Source organism: Rana temporaria, chromosome 6, assembly GCF_905171775.1.
Source record: "Rana temporaria chromosome 6, aRanTem1.1, whole genome shotgun sequence".
In the NCBI taxonomy this organism is placed as follows: domain Eukaryota; kingdom Metazoa; phylum Chordata; class Amphibia; order Anura; family Ranidae; genus Rana; species Rana temporaria.
Window position 1 is genome coordinate 124,357,846 of NC_053494.1, and position 12,939 is coordinate 124,370,784.

Genomic DNA, 12,939 nt, shown 5'->3' on the forward strand with positions numbered 1-12,939 from the left:
CTGCCTATAGACTTTTATGGGCCCCTTACCTAATGGATGGAGATAGAGGTGGTACTTTCAAGAGTTGAAAATCTCTCTGCTTGCTTTACACACTTATTTATTGTGGGGTTACCCTTGAATTGTTTTTAATTCTTTTTTCTGTTTCAATTACTAAGTCCCATATTTGTAGGACTAATTTAAAGTGCAGAACTTTACTTCTTTTTTTTTTTTTTTTTTTTTTTAAGAATAAAGCCTTACAGATGGTTGACAGATTTAATGTTGCACAGAGTGAAAACCTATTTTGTGTACTTGCTGATATTGACTTCTACTCTGAACATCTCCTGAACGCTTGCAGTGATAAACTCATCGGTAAGTAATGATATGTTTACCAAAACACAACATTTACCGTATATACTCGCGTAATAAGCCGACCCGAATATAAGTAGAGGCACCTAATTTTACCACAAAAAAATGAGAACATTTACTCGAGTATAAGCCTAGGGTGGGAAATGCAGCAGCTACTGGTAAATTTCAAAAATAAAAATAGATACCAATCAGTGGAAAGGAGGGTCAACAATGCCCATCTGCAGCCTCACTGCGCCCATCTGCAACCTCATGTACCTTTGATTACAGCGGGTGTCTCCCGCTGTGTCATGCAGTCTTAACTGTTTGGCGGCTGTCCACTTTAACAAAGCCTCGCCTCCTCCTCATCCATGATAGATGGAACACTGATTCAGTTTCCCAGCATTGTAGGAGGAGGCGGGGCTTTGTTACAGTGGACGGCTGCCGAACATTTAAGACAGCATGACACAGCGGGCGACCCTCACTCATGTATAAGCCGAGGGGGGGCTTTTTCAGCATAAAAAATGTGCTGAAAAAGATGGCTTATTCTCGAGTATATACGGTAGTTAAAAATAAATATGTGTAATGTTGTGCAAATGTGTAAAGGAAATACTGCGCGGTCACAGTGAATGTAAATAAATCGCATCTCTAAAACACATGAAAAAATTATTGGTGATGTGCACCAGCTGCCGCAACTAGATATGCAAGAAACACACACTAGGAAATTATAGAAAAAATATAGCTGTGCTGCATTGCACACAAATGTACCTATATGTTGGCACCAAAAGAAAATACTTGACATAAATTCTTAAAAAAATTCTACAAAAGTCCAAGGTGACTAAACACAGTGAAAAATATTAAATGTTGCTCCTGCTAAATTATGTGACACTGGAGTCATATGTTAATCATTGAAAAAGCATCAGATATTACAAAATAACATAATATAAGTGACAGTCCGTTCAATGAGTTGATATCCGTGATTATCCGTGACTTCAAGCAGGTTATCACCCAAGAAGAGGTGTCAAGAAGATAAAAGAAAAGGATCCTCCACCTCCTATATCAAATCTCCTTACCGAATCCAATGGATCTCTTGTTAGGGAGATCACTGTAGCATGTGGCTATTTCCCCCGCCCAGGGTCTCTCAATCGAATGTAGCAAGAGGTATCCTGTCTCCTCTATCTTCTCCACATGGGGGCTCCTCAATACATCTCCCGAGTGGATGTTCCCCATAATAATACAAGAACTGCCATAGTGTAGTACTGTTAATAGAATGAAAGAACCTGTGTTCTTTCATTCTAAGGTTCAGTGGTTAACCTCTCAACCTTAACCACTTCAATACCAGGCATTTACACCCCCTTCCTGCCCAAGCCAATTTTCAGCGCTGTCGCTGTTTAAATGACCATTGCGCTGCACTGTACCCAAACAGAATTTTTATAATTTTGTTCCCACAAATAGAGCTTTCTTTTAGTGGTATTTGATTACCTCTGCGGTTTTTATTTTTTGCTAAACAAATAAAAAAAGACTGAAAATTTTGAAACAAAGTACGTTTTCTCCTTCACCAATGGGCACTGATAAGGCGAGCATTGATGAGGTGGCACTGGTAGGCAGCACTGATAAGTGGCACTGATATACAGCACTGATGGGCATTGATAGGCACCACTGATGGGTGGCACTGATAGGCAACATTTTTCATCTCTGCACGTGGTGTTTATAGATATATGGACTTTATTGATACATATTGGACTTTATTTTTTTCACTCAAGAACTATATCACGGGAATATCTTCATTGTATTTATTATTATTCTTTGTGTTCCCATGAGGAACAATTATCTTATATATTAATTGGCCTAAGCGTTACACACTCTTCCTTCCGATAGGCGACATTGGGCAATGAAAGGCGGTACTGATGGGCATTGCTAATGGCACTGGTAGGCATCGCTGATGTGCACTGATTGGCAGCTGCCTGGGCACTGATTGGAATATCCCTGGTGGTCCAGTGTGGTGGCCATTCCTGGTGGTCCTGGGCGGACATCCAAGGGAGGGCTGCACTGATAAACAATCAGCACAGACCCCCTGTCAGGAGAGCAGCCAATCAGCTCTCCTCTACTCGCGTCTGTCAGGCGCGATTGAGGGAAAGCCGATCAACGGCTCTTCCTGTTTACATCGTGACCAGCCATGATTGGACACGGCTGATCACGTGGTAATGTAATGTAATATATATAATTTTTTTTTTTTTTTAAGGCATGCTGTGTGAATGGAAAAACACATACCAAACATGCTAACCGCTTGCAGCTTGCCGGTATAAAGACTGTTTTATAAGGTATAGTCTATTTTCAATGTATTTTCTGTCTGCTTTTTGGTTTAGATGGCCTAGATGGACTGTCATATACCAAAATTGTTAGTCTGCTGTCTTGCTGCTGTGAACTGGATTATGGCAATGAAAGGTTGCTGACTGCAGTTGGAGATCAGATTATGAAGACTATTTGCTTGTGGAAGCCATGGCAGGTAAAATCCCCTCTGTCTATGTATTTTCTAATTCATCCAATGATCATTAGGTCTCATGCACATCTGTAAGTTTAAAAAAAAAAATCTTCTCCTACAGGAAATTGCAGCCTCAAAAATTCTGTAAAAATAAACTTTTTTGCAAGAGCGTTAATGCGTGCTCCTGCCTCTGGCATTAATTATATTGGCCTGAATTCTGCCTATTAAAATGCATCAACATAGAAATGCGCCCAGCGTTAGTGCACGCTAACGTGCGTTACAAAGTTTTTGACCGTTTTTAATGCTCAAAAGCTCCTCTCCAAAATGCGCAAGTGATGTTTTTTTTTTTTTTTTTTGTCTGCCTGTAAACTCTCCGGACACTAATCTTCTGGAAAAGCCTATAGTGTGCATGGACACATAGGCTAACATGGTAGTTTATAAGCAGAGACAAGCTCAAATGCTTAAAGAAGGAGCTTTTTTAGAGGTTCAGTCTGCATTGAGCCCTTATCTTGTGTTTTAAACGGAATCTCCTTGTTTTGTTTGGTATGGGGTTGTAGTGGTCTGTTATGTACATTGAAACACAATGAAACAGATATCAAATTAGTCAAAGCATGTCCAGTACACTATGCATTCCTCTGGCAGCTTTTATCGGGTCACTTATTTCTATGTGGAGCATACCCATCATCTTTTCTACTAGGCAGAATTCTGAAGCATGCCATACACTTTACAAATTTTGAAGGTTTGGCATTCACTCTGTGAGTGGTCCTGTCGCCAACCTGAAGCTCAACATTTGATTGAAAAATGTAAGGACTAGAACAGAAAAATGTTGACCGAACAGTGGCTACATTGAATCTAATGCAACTGCTTGTGCCAAATGTCCAAATACCACAGAAGGAGATTCGTCCATCTAAGCTGTATTGTGTGTTTGGATGGATCTGTTAAATTTTTAAAAAGTTTATAGTGTGTGGCCAGCTTTAGGGGTATGGTTTAGGATAATTCACAAAAATTAGGACCAAAATTGAGAGCAGTGTAAAAGTAAAAAATAGGTGCGCATCCAAATGTAAATGCAAAAACAAAGTGCAAATTTAGGTCGGCTATTGAATAAGCAAACTATGATATCATAACTAATTGTAAAATAAAAAAGCTACAAAAATGTCCATATTGAACAGTGTCCGTGAAAAGTAAGCTGCGCTTCACTGTAACCAGAAAAGACACGCCACATGTACAATCTTCATCAGATCATTTCACTGGACAGATGACAAGAAATTAGGGATATATAAAGTGACCGCTTACCGGATCAGTTGGATCTCTATCACAGAGATCAAAAGAGCTCAGCACACAGGAATCACTCTAAAACGGCATCTGGTTTCACTCCTCCACTGACAGTCCACACACTGCACCAGGGATCTCCCTCCAAATCTTTAGATGAATGGGATCACTCACAGGGCATAATATAAGAAAGTAAAAGAAGGATACTTCATGGCGCAGTATATCTTTGAAAGAAAATCCCTTTATTCACAGATAGCTGGGACACTGACATCATAAATTTTTTTGCAAGCAGGGAAAGTTTTTCAAACCAAGCTGCAATGTAACCAGCCGCAGCTTAAGCCAGCCAGCTGGGGCGTGGTGACGTCAAATTCTATCGCTCCACCCTACGCTGCGTTTCTCCGTATGAGGCATGGACAGGGAAAGGAGTCTAGAACCGGACGTCGCACACCACGCTTAAATATCAGCAGGAGAGAGACACCGGAAACCTAATTGGTCTTGAATGCCACTAGGTTACTCGGTGTACAGGACTACAACCCTGTCGACATGCATTGCAGCAATAAATGTACGTGCAAATGTGCCCAGAGGGAAGTATCCTAATAACAGTACTGAAAACACAGTGCTGACAGCAAAAAAACTATGAATAGTGATTGCTACATACACATTATAATCAAACTTTAAAAACCTTAAAAACAATACAGCCCTGTATACATATGTCATGGCAGTAATAAATCACATATTTATACCATAAAACTCCTGCATGCCCCCGTGTGTCAGTAAAAATAAAAATGATATTAAAAATGATTTCATAATCGACATGAAAATTCTTATACAAAAAATGTATATAGAACATTCATAAAACTTGAGAAATGGAGAAGGAACGAACAAAAGGGGGGGGGGGAGAGGGAGATTTACTGCTTAACAACCCCAATATTCATAACATACACCTCAAACTCCTAACAAAAGAAAATAGGAGGGGAGGAGGTGAAATGCAACTACCCCTGGGTGCAAAATTGACAGCATAATACAAAGAGCCATGAGTAGCTCTTAGTGGTTATTCTCCCAAACCCAGCCTGCTGTACTCACTTGGGGAGCTTACACTGTGCACATCAGATGTGAAGGGGTGGGGAAGCTTACACTGTGCACATCAGATGTGAAGGGGTGGGGAAGCTTACACTGTGCACATCAGATGTGAAGGGGTGGGGCAGTTTACACTGTGCACATCAACTGTAAAGTTTGACCATGCTTCCAAAAGCGCATTTGTGAGGTCAGGCACTGATGTTGAATGAAAAAGCCTGGCTTGCAGTCTCCGCTCTAATTCATTCCGAATTCATAATTCAAATTCTATCGGGTTGAGGTCAGGGCTTTGTGCAGGCAAGTCAAGTTCCACCACTCCTAACTCTCTCTGTGCCCCCCCCCCACCCACCCCAAAGCAAAGCACCTTGTCCCCATGTTGATAGGGACAAGGGATTCTTCCCGACAACCCTGGCCAGTGGTTTTGGGGGGGGTCTGCAGGCAAGGGGCTTATCGAAATCTGGACGCCCCCTTTAACAAGGGAGGCCCCCAGATTCCCGTCCCCCACCCATGTGGATGAGTATGGGGTATAAAGAAAAGAAATGGTGTTGCAAAAAACAAAGCCGGTTTTTGACAAGCCCTTTATTAATTGAAGAATGTCCCTGTCATAGCTCCAACAAGTCTTCTTCCTCCGGTCTTCTCTTTCTGGTGATGTCTTCTTTTTACTTCTGCCACCGCCAACCCACTCAAAATAAAAATGCCACCGCTCGGGGCATGATGGGGTGGTGACATCACAAGTGTGTGGTGTTTCTGGGTGTCCTCGATGGGTGACCACACCCCATAGTTATATAAGAGCTGGAAGAAAGCTGAGCTGGCATAACAACGAGAGCCATCGTCTGAGCAGGACCAGATTTAAAACAAAATTTGAGTGGGTTGGCGGCGGAAGAAGACATTGACTGAGGGAGAAAACATTACCGGAAGGAGAAGACCGTAGAAGGATGACTGGAGGAAGAAGACATCAGAAGACCGCTCATTTTTTTTTTTTCAGCTGTCAGTGGGTAACCCTATTGTAGGCGTTTGTGGTGCAGTTTTAACAAGCCACAGGTGTTTGTCAACCGCGCTGCAAACATACATAGGCCTTTGGGAGGAGCATTTTTAATGCTCACTAAAAGCTTATCAACCACACCTATTAACATGCATTAACACTATAGGAGCATTTGATGAGAGTCAGTATTTTGAGCAAGTGTGACGGAGCCCAATCGGTGGGGGAGCTTTCACTGTGCACATTAGCTGCATGCCAGATACAATCTTGTAGAGGGGCGTAGTGCGGGGACCCCACTTTAACCACTTCCCGACCTCCTCATGTACATATACGTCAGCAGAATGGCACGGACAGGCACATGTACGTACCTGTACGTCCTCTGCTAGACGTGGGTGGGGGGTCCGATCGGGACCCCCCCCCCCGCTACATGCGGAGGTCGGGTCCGCTCGGAGAGCGATCCGGGACGACGGCGCGGCTATTTGTTTTTAGCCGCTCCGTCGCGATCGCTCCCCGGAGCTGAAGAACGGGGAGAGCCGTGCATTTTAAATACATTTTTTGCTGTGAAAATGACAATGGTCCCAAAAATGTGTCAAAATTGTCCGAAGTGTCCGCCATTATGTCGCAGTCACGAAAAAAATCGTAGATCGCCGTCATTAGTGGTATAAAAAAAATAAATGCAAAAAAACTATCCCCTATTTTGTAAACGCTATAAATTTTGCCCAAACCAACCGATAAACGATTATTGCGATTTTTTTTTTACCAAAAATAGGTAGAAGAATACGTATCGGCCTAAACTGAGGAAAAAAAAAAAATTATATATGTTTTTGGGGGATATTTATTACAGCAAAAAGTAAAAAATATTGCATTTTTTTCAAAATTGTCGCTCTATTTTTGTTTATAGCGCAAAAAATAAAAACCGCAGAGGTGATCAAATACCACCAAAAGAAAGCTCTATTTGTGGGGGAAAAAGGACGCCAATTTTGTTTGGGAGCCACGTCGCACGACCGCGCAATTGTCTGTTAAAGCGACGCAGTCCCGAACTGTAAAAACCCCTTGGGTCTTTAGGCAGCAATATGGTCCGGGGCTTAAGTGGTTAAAGCAAGCACTAGCTCCGGGGCCATGAGTTGCTAACCCAAAACTTCATTATTTTCTCTTGTGCTTAAAGTGGCTAAACAATGGTAACAAATTGTTTTATTTCCTTATCTGTTTAGTTGGCTATGATACTCCAGTACTTTGTACACCTTCATTTTCGACATGTTCCACTACTGGATCGATATGCTGAGATTTTTACAAATAATTTAAGTTCAGTAAAAATATGGGATTTATCAGAGACAGTCAAATTCTACTCGGCGCTGAATCATCTTCCAGAAAAAAAGACGCAGTAAGCCTTATTTTTGCATGCTTAATATATGAGAGAGAAGTTTTGGAACTCATCGTTAAAAATGTATTCATGTTCTTCTATTTTAAGGTTCCTGGAGGCCGTAAACTCATCCCTACAGGCATACCTCAATAGTATTCCACCTAAAAAACTTCTCTTTATTGTATACAACTTGTGTGTTCTAGAAGCATGTCCTGACTTTGCAGTAAATAAGCTTCTGCAGTATGAAAGCATTCTCAGTAAGTTGCTAGTGTCTTTCTGTTTACCCTGAATTGTTGCAGTTGCTAATCAATTTAAAACATCAGTTTTCATTTTCTAGAATTTGCAGTTTTCCTTTGTATGATGTTATTGTAAGGCCTAATTCACATGGCAAAAAAATGTTCCAGCTGCTGCAAGAATCCAGCAGATTCCTGTGGCTGAATATAGACCATTATGGGCGCTGAACCTGTACAGAGTGATGACCCACTGCTGCAGTCCACCGGTGTTTGGATGTAATCGCACAGCCATTGATAAGTGGCAGTTAGGGACAGACTGTTTGCATCCAGGGGTAATCATCTGTCCCTAACTACATGGAAATTACATCCATACACTGCTGGACAGCTGCACCCATTGTCAGCCTGTCATTGATTTGTACAGGCACAGTCGCAACTGTCTGCATCCACCTGTACATCTAACTGCTTGATGAGGCTGAAAGGGGTTGTAAAGGTACAATTTTTTTTTTCCCTAAATAGCTTCCTTTACCTTAGTGCAGTCCTCCTTCACTCACCTCATCCTTCCATTTTGCTTTTAAATGTCCTTATTTCTTCTGAGAAATCCTCACTTCCTCTTCTTCTGTCTGTAACTCCACACAGTAATGCAAGGCTTTCTCCCTGGTGTGTAGTGTTGTATTCACCCCCTTCCTTGGACTATAGGAGAGTCAGGACGCCCACTAACACAAAGCTCCTTTCTCTATCTGCAACGTAGAGAGCGTTGTGACTCTCCTGTAGTCCAAGGGAGGGGGCGAGCACGACACTACACACCAGGGAGAAAGCCTTGCATTACTGTGTGGAGTTACAGACAGAAGAATAGGAAGTGAGGATTTCTCAGAAGAAATAAGGACATTTAAAAGCAAAATGGAAGGATGAGGTAAGTGAAGGAGGACTGCACTAAGGTAAAGGAAGCTATTTAGGAAAAAACAAATTGTACCTTTACAACCCCTTTTACGTTGGGTGGTCTGGAATCTTAGCAAGGCTCCAAGCTGTTCTTATTAGACAAAAAAGTTTTGGACACTTTTAGTCTGCCTCAGGCCAGGGAGGGAATGATTCCTTTCTCTCCATCCTTGGAGGACTACCCTATCATTTTTATTATCTAGCCTGGCCCTTGAGCACAGTTCTCTGAAACAGACAGTTACTTGGTTGTCTGGGATTATTTTGTTGGTCAGTCTTTTGATCTGACCTCTGCTGGACCTTCACCCTTGAAAGGTGTGGGAACTCCCTCTGTGACAGAATGGCTTGCCTTTCCCCTTCGCTGGCCAGTGTTGAGTGTGTCTTTCCTAGAGTTAAAGTGATTCTAAAGTCCTCTTCTTGGATCCCTTGACGGCGCTCCTGGCCCCTCCCTCCTGTTGCGTATCCCCACAGCAAGCAGCTTGCTATGGGGGCACCTGAGGCGAGTCGCATCTTTCTGTGTCCATTCAGACAAGAAGCCGTGGCCCGGCCACGCCCCTTTCTCTTCTCAGCTGACTGACTTTGATTGACAGCAGCGGGAGCCAATGGCTCTGTGCTGCTGTCTCAGCCAATGAGGGGAGTCCCAGGCAGCCGAGAAAAATACCTACAACATCAATAGATCTAGAAGGGGCTCAGGTAAGTATTGGGGGCTGCTGTGCACAGCTTTTTATGTTAATGCACAGAATGCATTAAGATAAAAAACATTCTGCCCTTATAATCACTTTATGGTAATGCCTTCCAGATCCTACCGACTGATGATTTATTTACACATTGAAGCACGAGGATTCAACACATGACTGCCTTTCTGTCGCTGGATGGACCTCTACTGCCCTGCTGCAGATTTCCCCTAGTAGTAAAGTTCAGAGCCCTTCTTAGTGACCTGTTGATATGTGAGATAGGTCATCCTCCTGTGGTTTAGCTGTGGTCCTCCTGTGGTTTAGCTGCAGTCTTCTCATAAAGTCTCCTTAGATTCCTTCCTCCTTACTATTCCCTATAAGGCGAATAAAAATAGTACTTTTGCTAGGATTCCTACCCCTCACTCCTCAGCGGAAGATAACTGGTTAGGCATGGTGTCACAACCCAGAAACACATATGGGCCTTTGTTGAAAGGTGTCTTACTCTATCTGATCATGATGTTCTTGAATACCATTTTAGGTTATGGTATGTAACATCCCTTTCTGCCCTTTTATGCAGGTGTTGGTGATCACCTTACCCTGTTCTTCAGGAAGATTTAGAGTTAATACCAATAATTTTTGCCAGCTTAAAACGGTATAAGTATGTGCTTTTTATTTTTTTTAATGAAATGGGTCCCCAAGCGGTTTATTAATCCGGGCGCCAGGTTGCAATTGCGACTAGAATTAGCGACCTGGCGCCTGGGGAAGGAAGCATAGGCCTGCAGAAGGCCGCAAAGCCACGTCCTCCATTACCGGCGGGGGAGGTGGGGGCGCACGGAGACACAGGATACCCCATCCTGTGTCTCTGTGCGCCCCCCGCCGATCGCATCGGGCCGTGCCGGCCGGTAATTGAGGTCGCGGCGTTCTGCAGGCCTATGCTTCCTTCTGTGATCTGGCGCCATCTGGTGGTGGCCGTTGGCATGACAAGACTAATGGAGCTTCCCCTGTGTTTTTACTACCATCTCCTTCCCTCTAATTAGAACCCCCCAAACATTATATATATTTTTTATTCTAACACCCTAGAGAATAAAATGGCGGTCGTTGCAATACTTACTGTCACACCGTATTTGCACAGTGGTCTTAAAAAATTCCACAGCCTGCATGTTTTGAGTTACAGAGGAGGTCTAGGGCTAGAATTATTGCTCTTGCTCTACCAATCGCGGTGATACCTCACATGTGTGGTTTGAACACCGCTTTCATATGTCGGCGCTGCTCACGTATGCGTTTGCTTCTGTGCGCAAGCTCGGCGGGACGGGGCACGTTTCTGGCTCCTAACTTTTTTAGCTGGTTCCTAGATTCCAAGAAAATTTGTCAAACCCTGGCCTAATGTTGTTTTTTTTTTTTTTTTTTTTTTGATGATTTAAATACCTTTTTGATAAGCTCTGTGAAGCTGGAATTCCGGATATTCCTCCCGCGGGAGTAGGCGTATCTCTTCTTTTCCCCGGCGCAGCATTGTTTGCTGGGATGTCTCCACAATGTCTCCTAGGAGCACAGTGTCATGCTTCCCAGGAGACAATGCTGAACGCTGTCCATCGAAATCTCTCGAGATTTCACTCGTCGCGTGACTCGTCAAGCTGGTCACGTGACGAGGGCGGATCTATTTCCGCCGTTTTAAATAAGGGCACAAAGGTGAATGCCGTCACAACGGGGAGTGTACTTTAAATGATGCCGGCCGTTGTGGCAACCAGGAAGTGTTGACGGCGCTGCTCGCTGTCAACACTGCTCATGCGCGAGATAGAGCGGTGAATGCCGGGAGACGAGCAATCACCACTTCCCGGAAGTCCGTGCTTGTGGGCTTCACAGTGCCCACAAGCAAAATGGAACATGTCAGGATCGTTTTTTAAAAGTTAATCTTTTTAACAAAAACCGTCGGGGGATGGTTTTAATCACGAAAAAAGTGCGTAGTAAGTTGTTACCTGAAACAACATTGATTGCACAGAAAAAAAAAAAAGTTGGACTGCAGAACCTCCACTTTTATGCCACGTACACACGATCATTTTTTGGGTTGTAAACAACGTTTTTCAGGCTCTAGAAAAAACAAAGTTTTTTTCAACTTGATCATTAAAACGGCCTTGCCTATACACGATCGTGAAAAAAAAAATGCTCTAGCAAAGCGCGGTGACGTACAACGGCACTATAAAGGGGAAGTTCCATTCGGATGACGCCACCCTTGGGGCTGCTTTAGCTGATTTTGTGTTAGTAAAAGACAATTCGCGATTTTCTGTCTGTTACAGCGTGATGAATGTGCTTACTCCATTACGAATGGTAGTTTTCCAGAACGAGCGCTCCCGTCTCATAACTTGCTTCTGATCATGCGTAGATTTTTCACGTCGCTAAAGCCATTTTTTACAACCCGAAAAACGACAACCTTAAAAACGTAGTTAAAAAATAGATCATGTTCGAATTTTTTTTGGCCGTTTTTCAGAACCCGAAAAATGTTCTGAAGCCCACACACAATCGTTTTTAATGACATTTAAAAAAAACTTCATTTTTTACAACCCGAAAAATGATCGTGTGTACGCGGCATAAGAGTTGCAGCCATGATAGTTTTTTTTTTTTTTACATGAAAATTGTTGATGTACATATAAATAAAGCTTCCTATATCTCTGAATTTACTGATGACTGACAATTCGTTTACACTAAAGATAATCTCTGGCCCTTTCACTAAAGATAAGCCTCCAGATCTTTCCATCTTCTGCTCAGTTTCGGTTGCCTAGATTTGTAATAGATCTTAATATGAGGCATTTATTGCAATCATATCATTGAATGCTCTATATTTTTTGTTTTTCAGATTTTAAAGAACAGAGCATTTTTGAGCATATTAACCTGTGTTTGATGAGGAATACACCCTTTGTAAAAAGTAATTCGTTTTGCTGCCTAAAGAAAGTTCCCCCTGCAACCTCTGAAGACTTTCAAACTTTACATAATGACATGAAAAACTTCATTAAGGATCCGGACTTGTATCAGTACAGCTTGCAGATAGCCAACACTTACTACATTGGTATGACACAAACATCCCTTTTGCAGAATTAGGGGGCCTTTTCACTCCTATGGTTTTTGCTTTAATGGGTTTTACATTGAAATGAATGAAAACGCATCAATATGCATGTCAACACATGCATTAAGACCCATGTTAATGCACTTTGATGTTCGATATGATACATGTTGACATATCAATATATCAGTAAAAAGTGCAACGACATGCTTTTTGATGTGTTCATATTGTTATCACTGGAAATCGCATTAAAGAAAACTACATTGGTGTGAGCTGACCCATGTTTTTGTTTTTACAGCTTCACTATTTCATCTTATTTGGTTGTTTTTTCATATATCTCTTAGCCTCTGGGTCCCATTCTACCATGAATAAGTTAGGGCCCTTAGTCAGGCCAGGCATGGGGCTCCCAGGATGGCATACGTTGGCACATTGCCGATAGTTCCCAATGGTACATAGAAATGAACGTACTTGTTTTTTTGAGAAAGAATAGGGCCAGGATGGTATAACCTCTATTTTACTGACTTGTGGTTTTACCAGCCCTTTGCTTCCCCCATAGCTACAGTGC

The 12,939-nt window shown here is 42.5% G+C and overlaps 1 protein-coding gene across 1 annotated transcript in view; it reads left to right on the plus strand.

Annotated features, from left to right (window-relative positions):
• Positions 1-12,939, plus strand: part of FASTKD2 (FAST kinase domains 2) — a 41,615-nt gene that overhangs the window by 18,958 nt on the left and 9,718 nt on the right. The window contains exons 5-9 of the mRNA XM_040357312.1: positions 225-348; positions 2,688-2,827; positions 7,337-7,506; positions 7,594-7,742; positions 12,171-12,380. Coding sequence (XP_040213246.1) covers positions 225-348; positions 2,688-2,827; positions 7,337-7,506; positions 7,594-7,742; positions 12,171-12,380 — 793 coding nt within the window. The remainder of the gene's footprint in view (positions 1-224; positions 349-2,687; positions 2,828-7,336; positions 7,507-7,593; positions 7,743-12,170; positions 12,381-12,939) is intronic.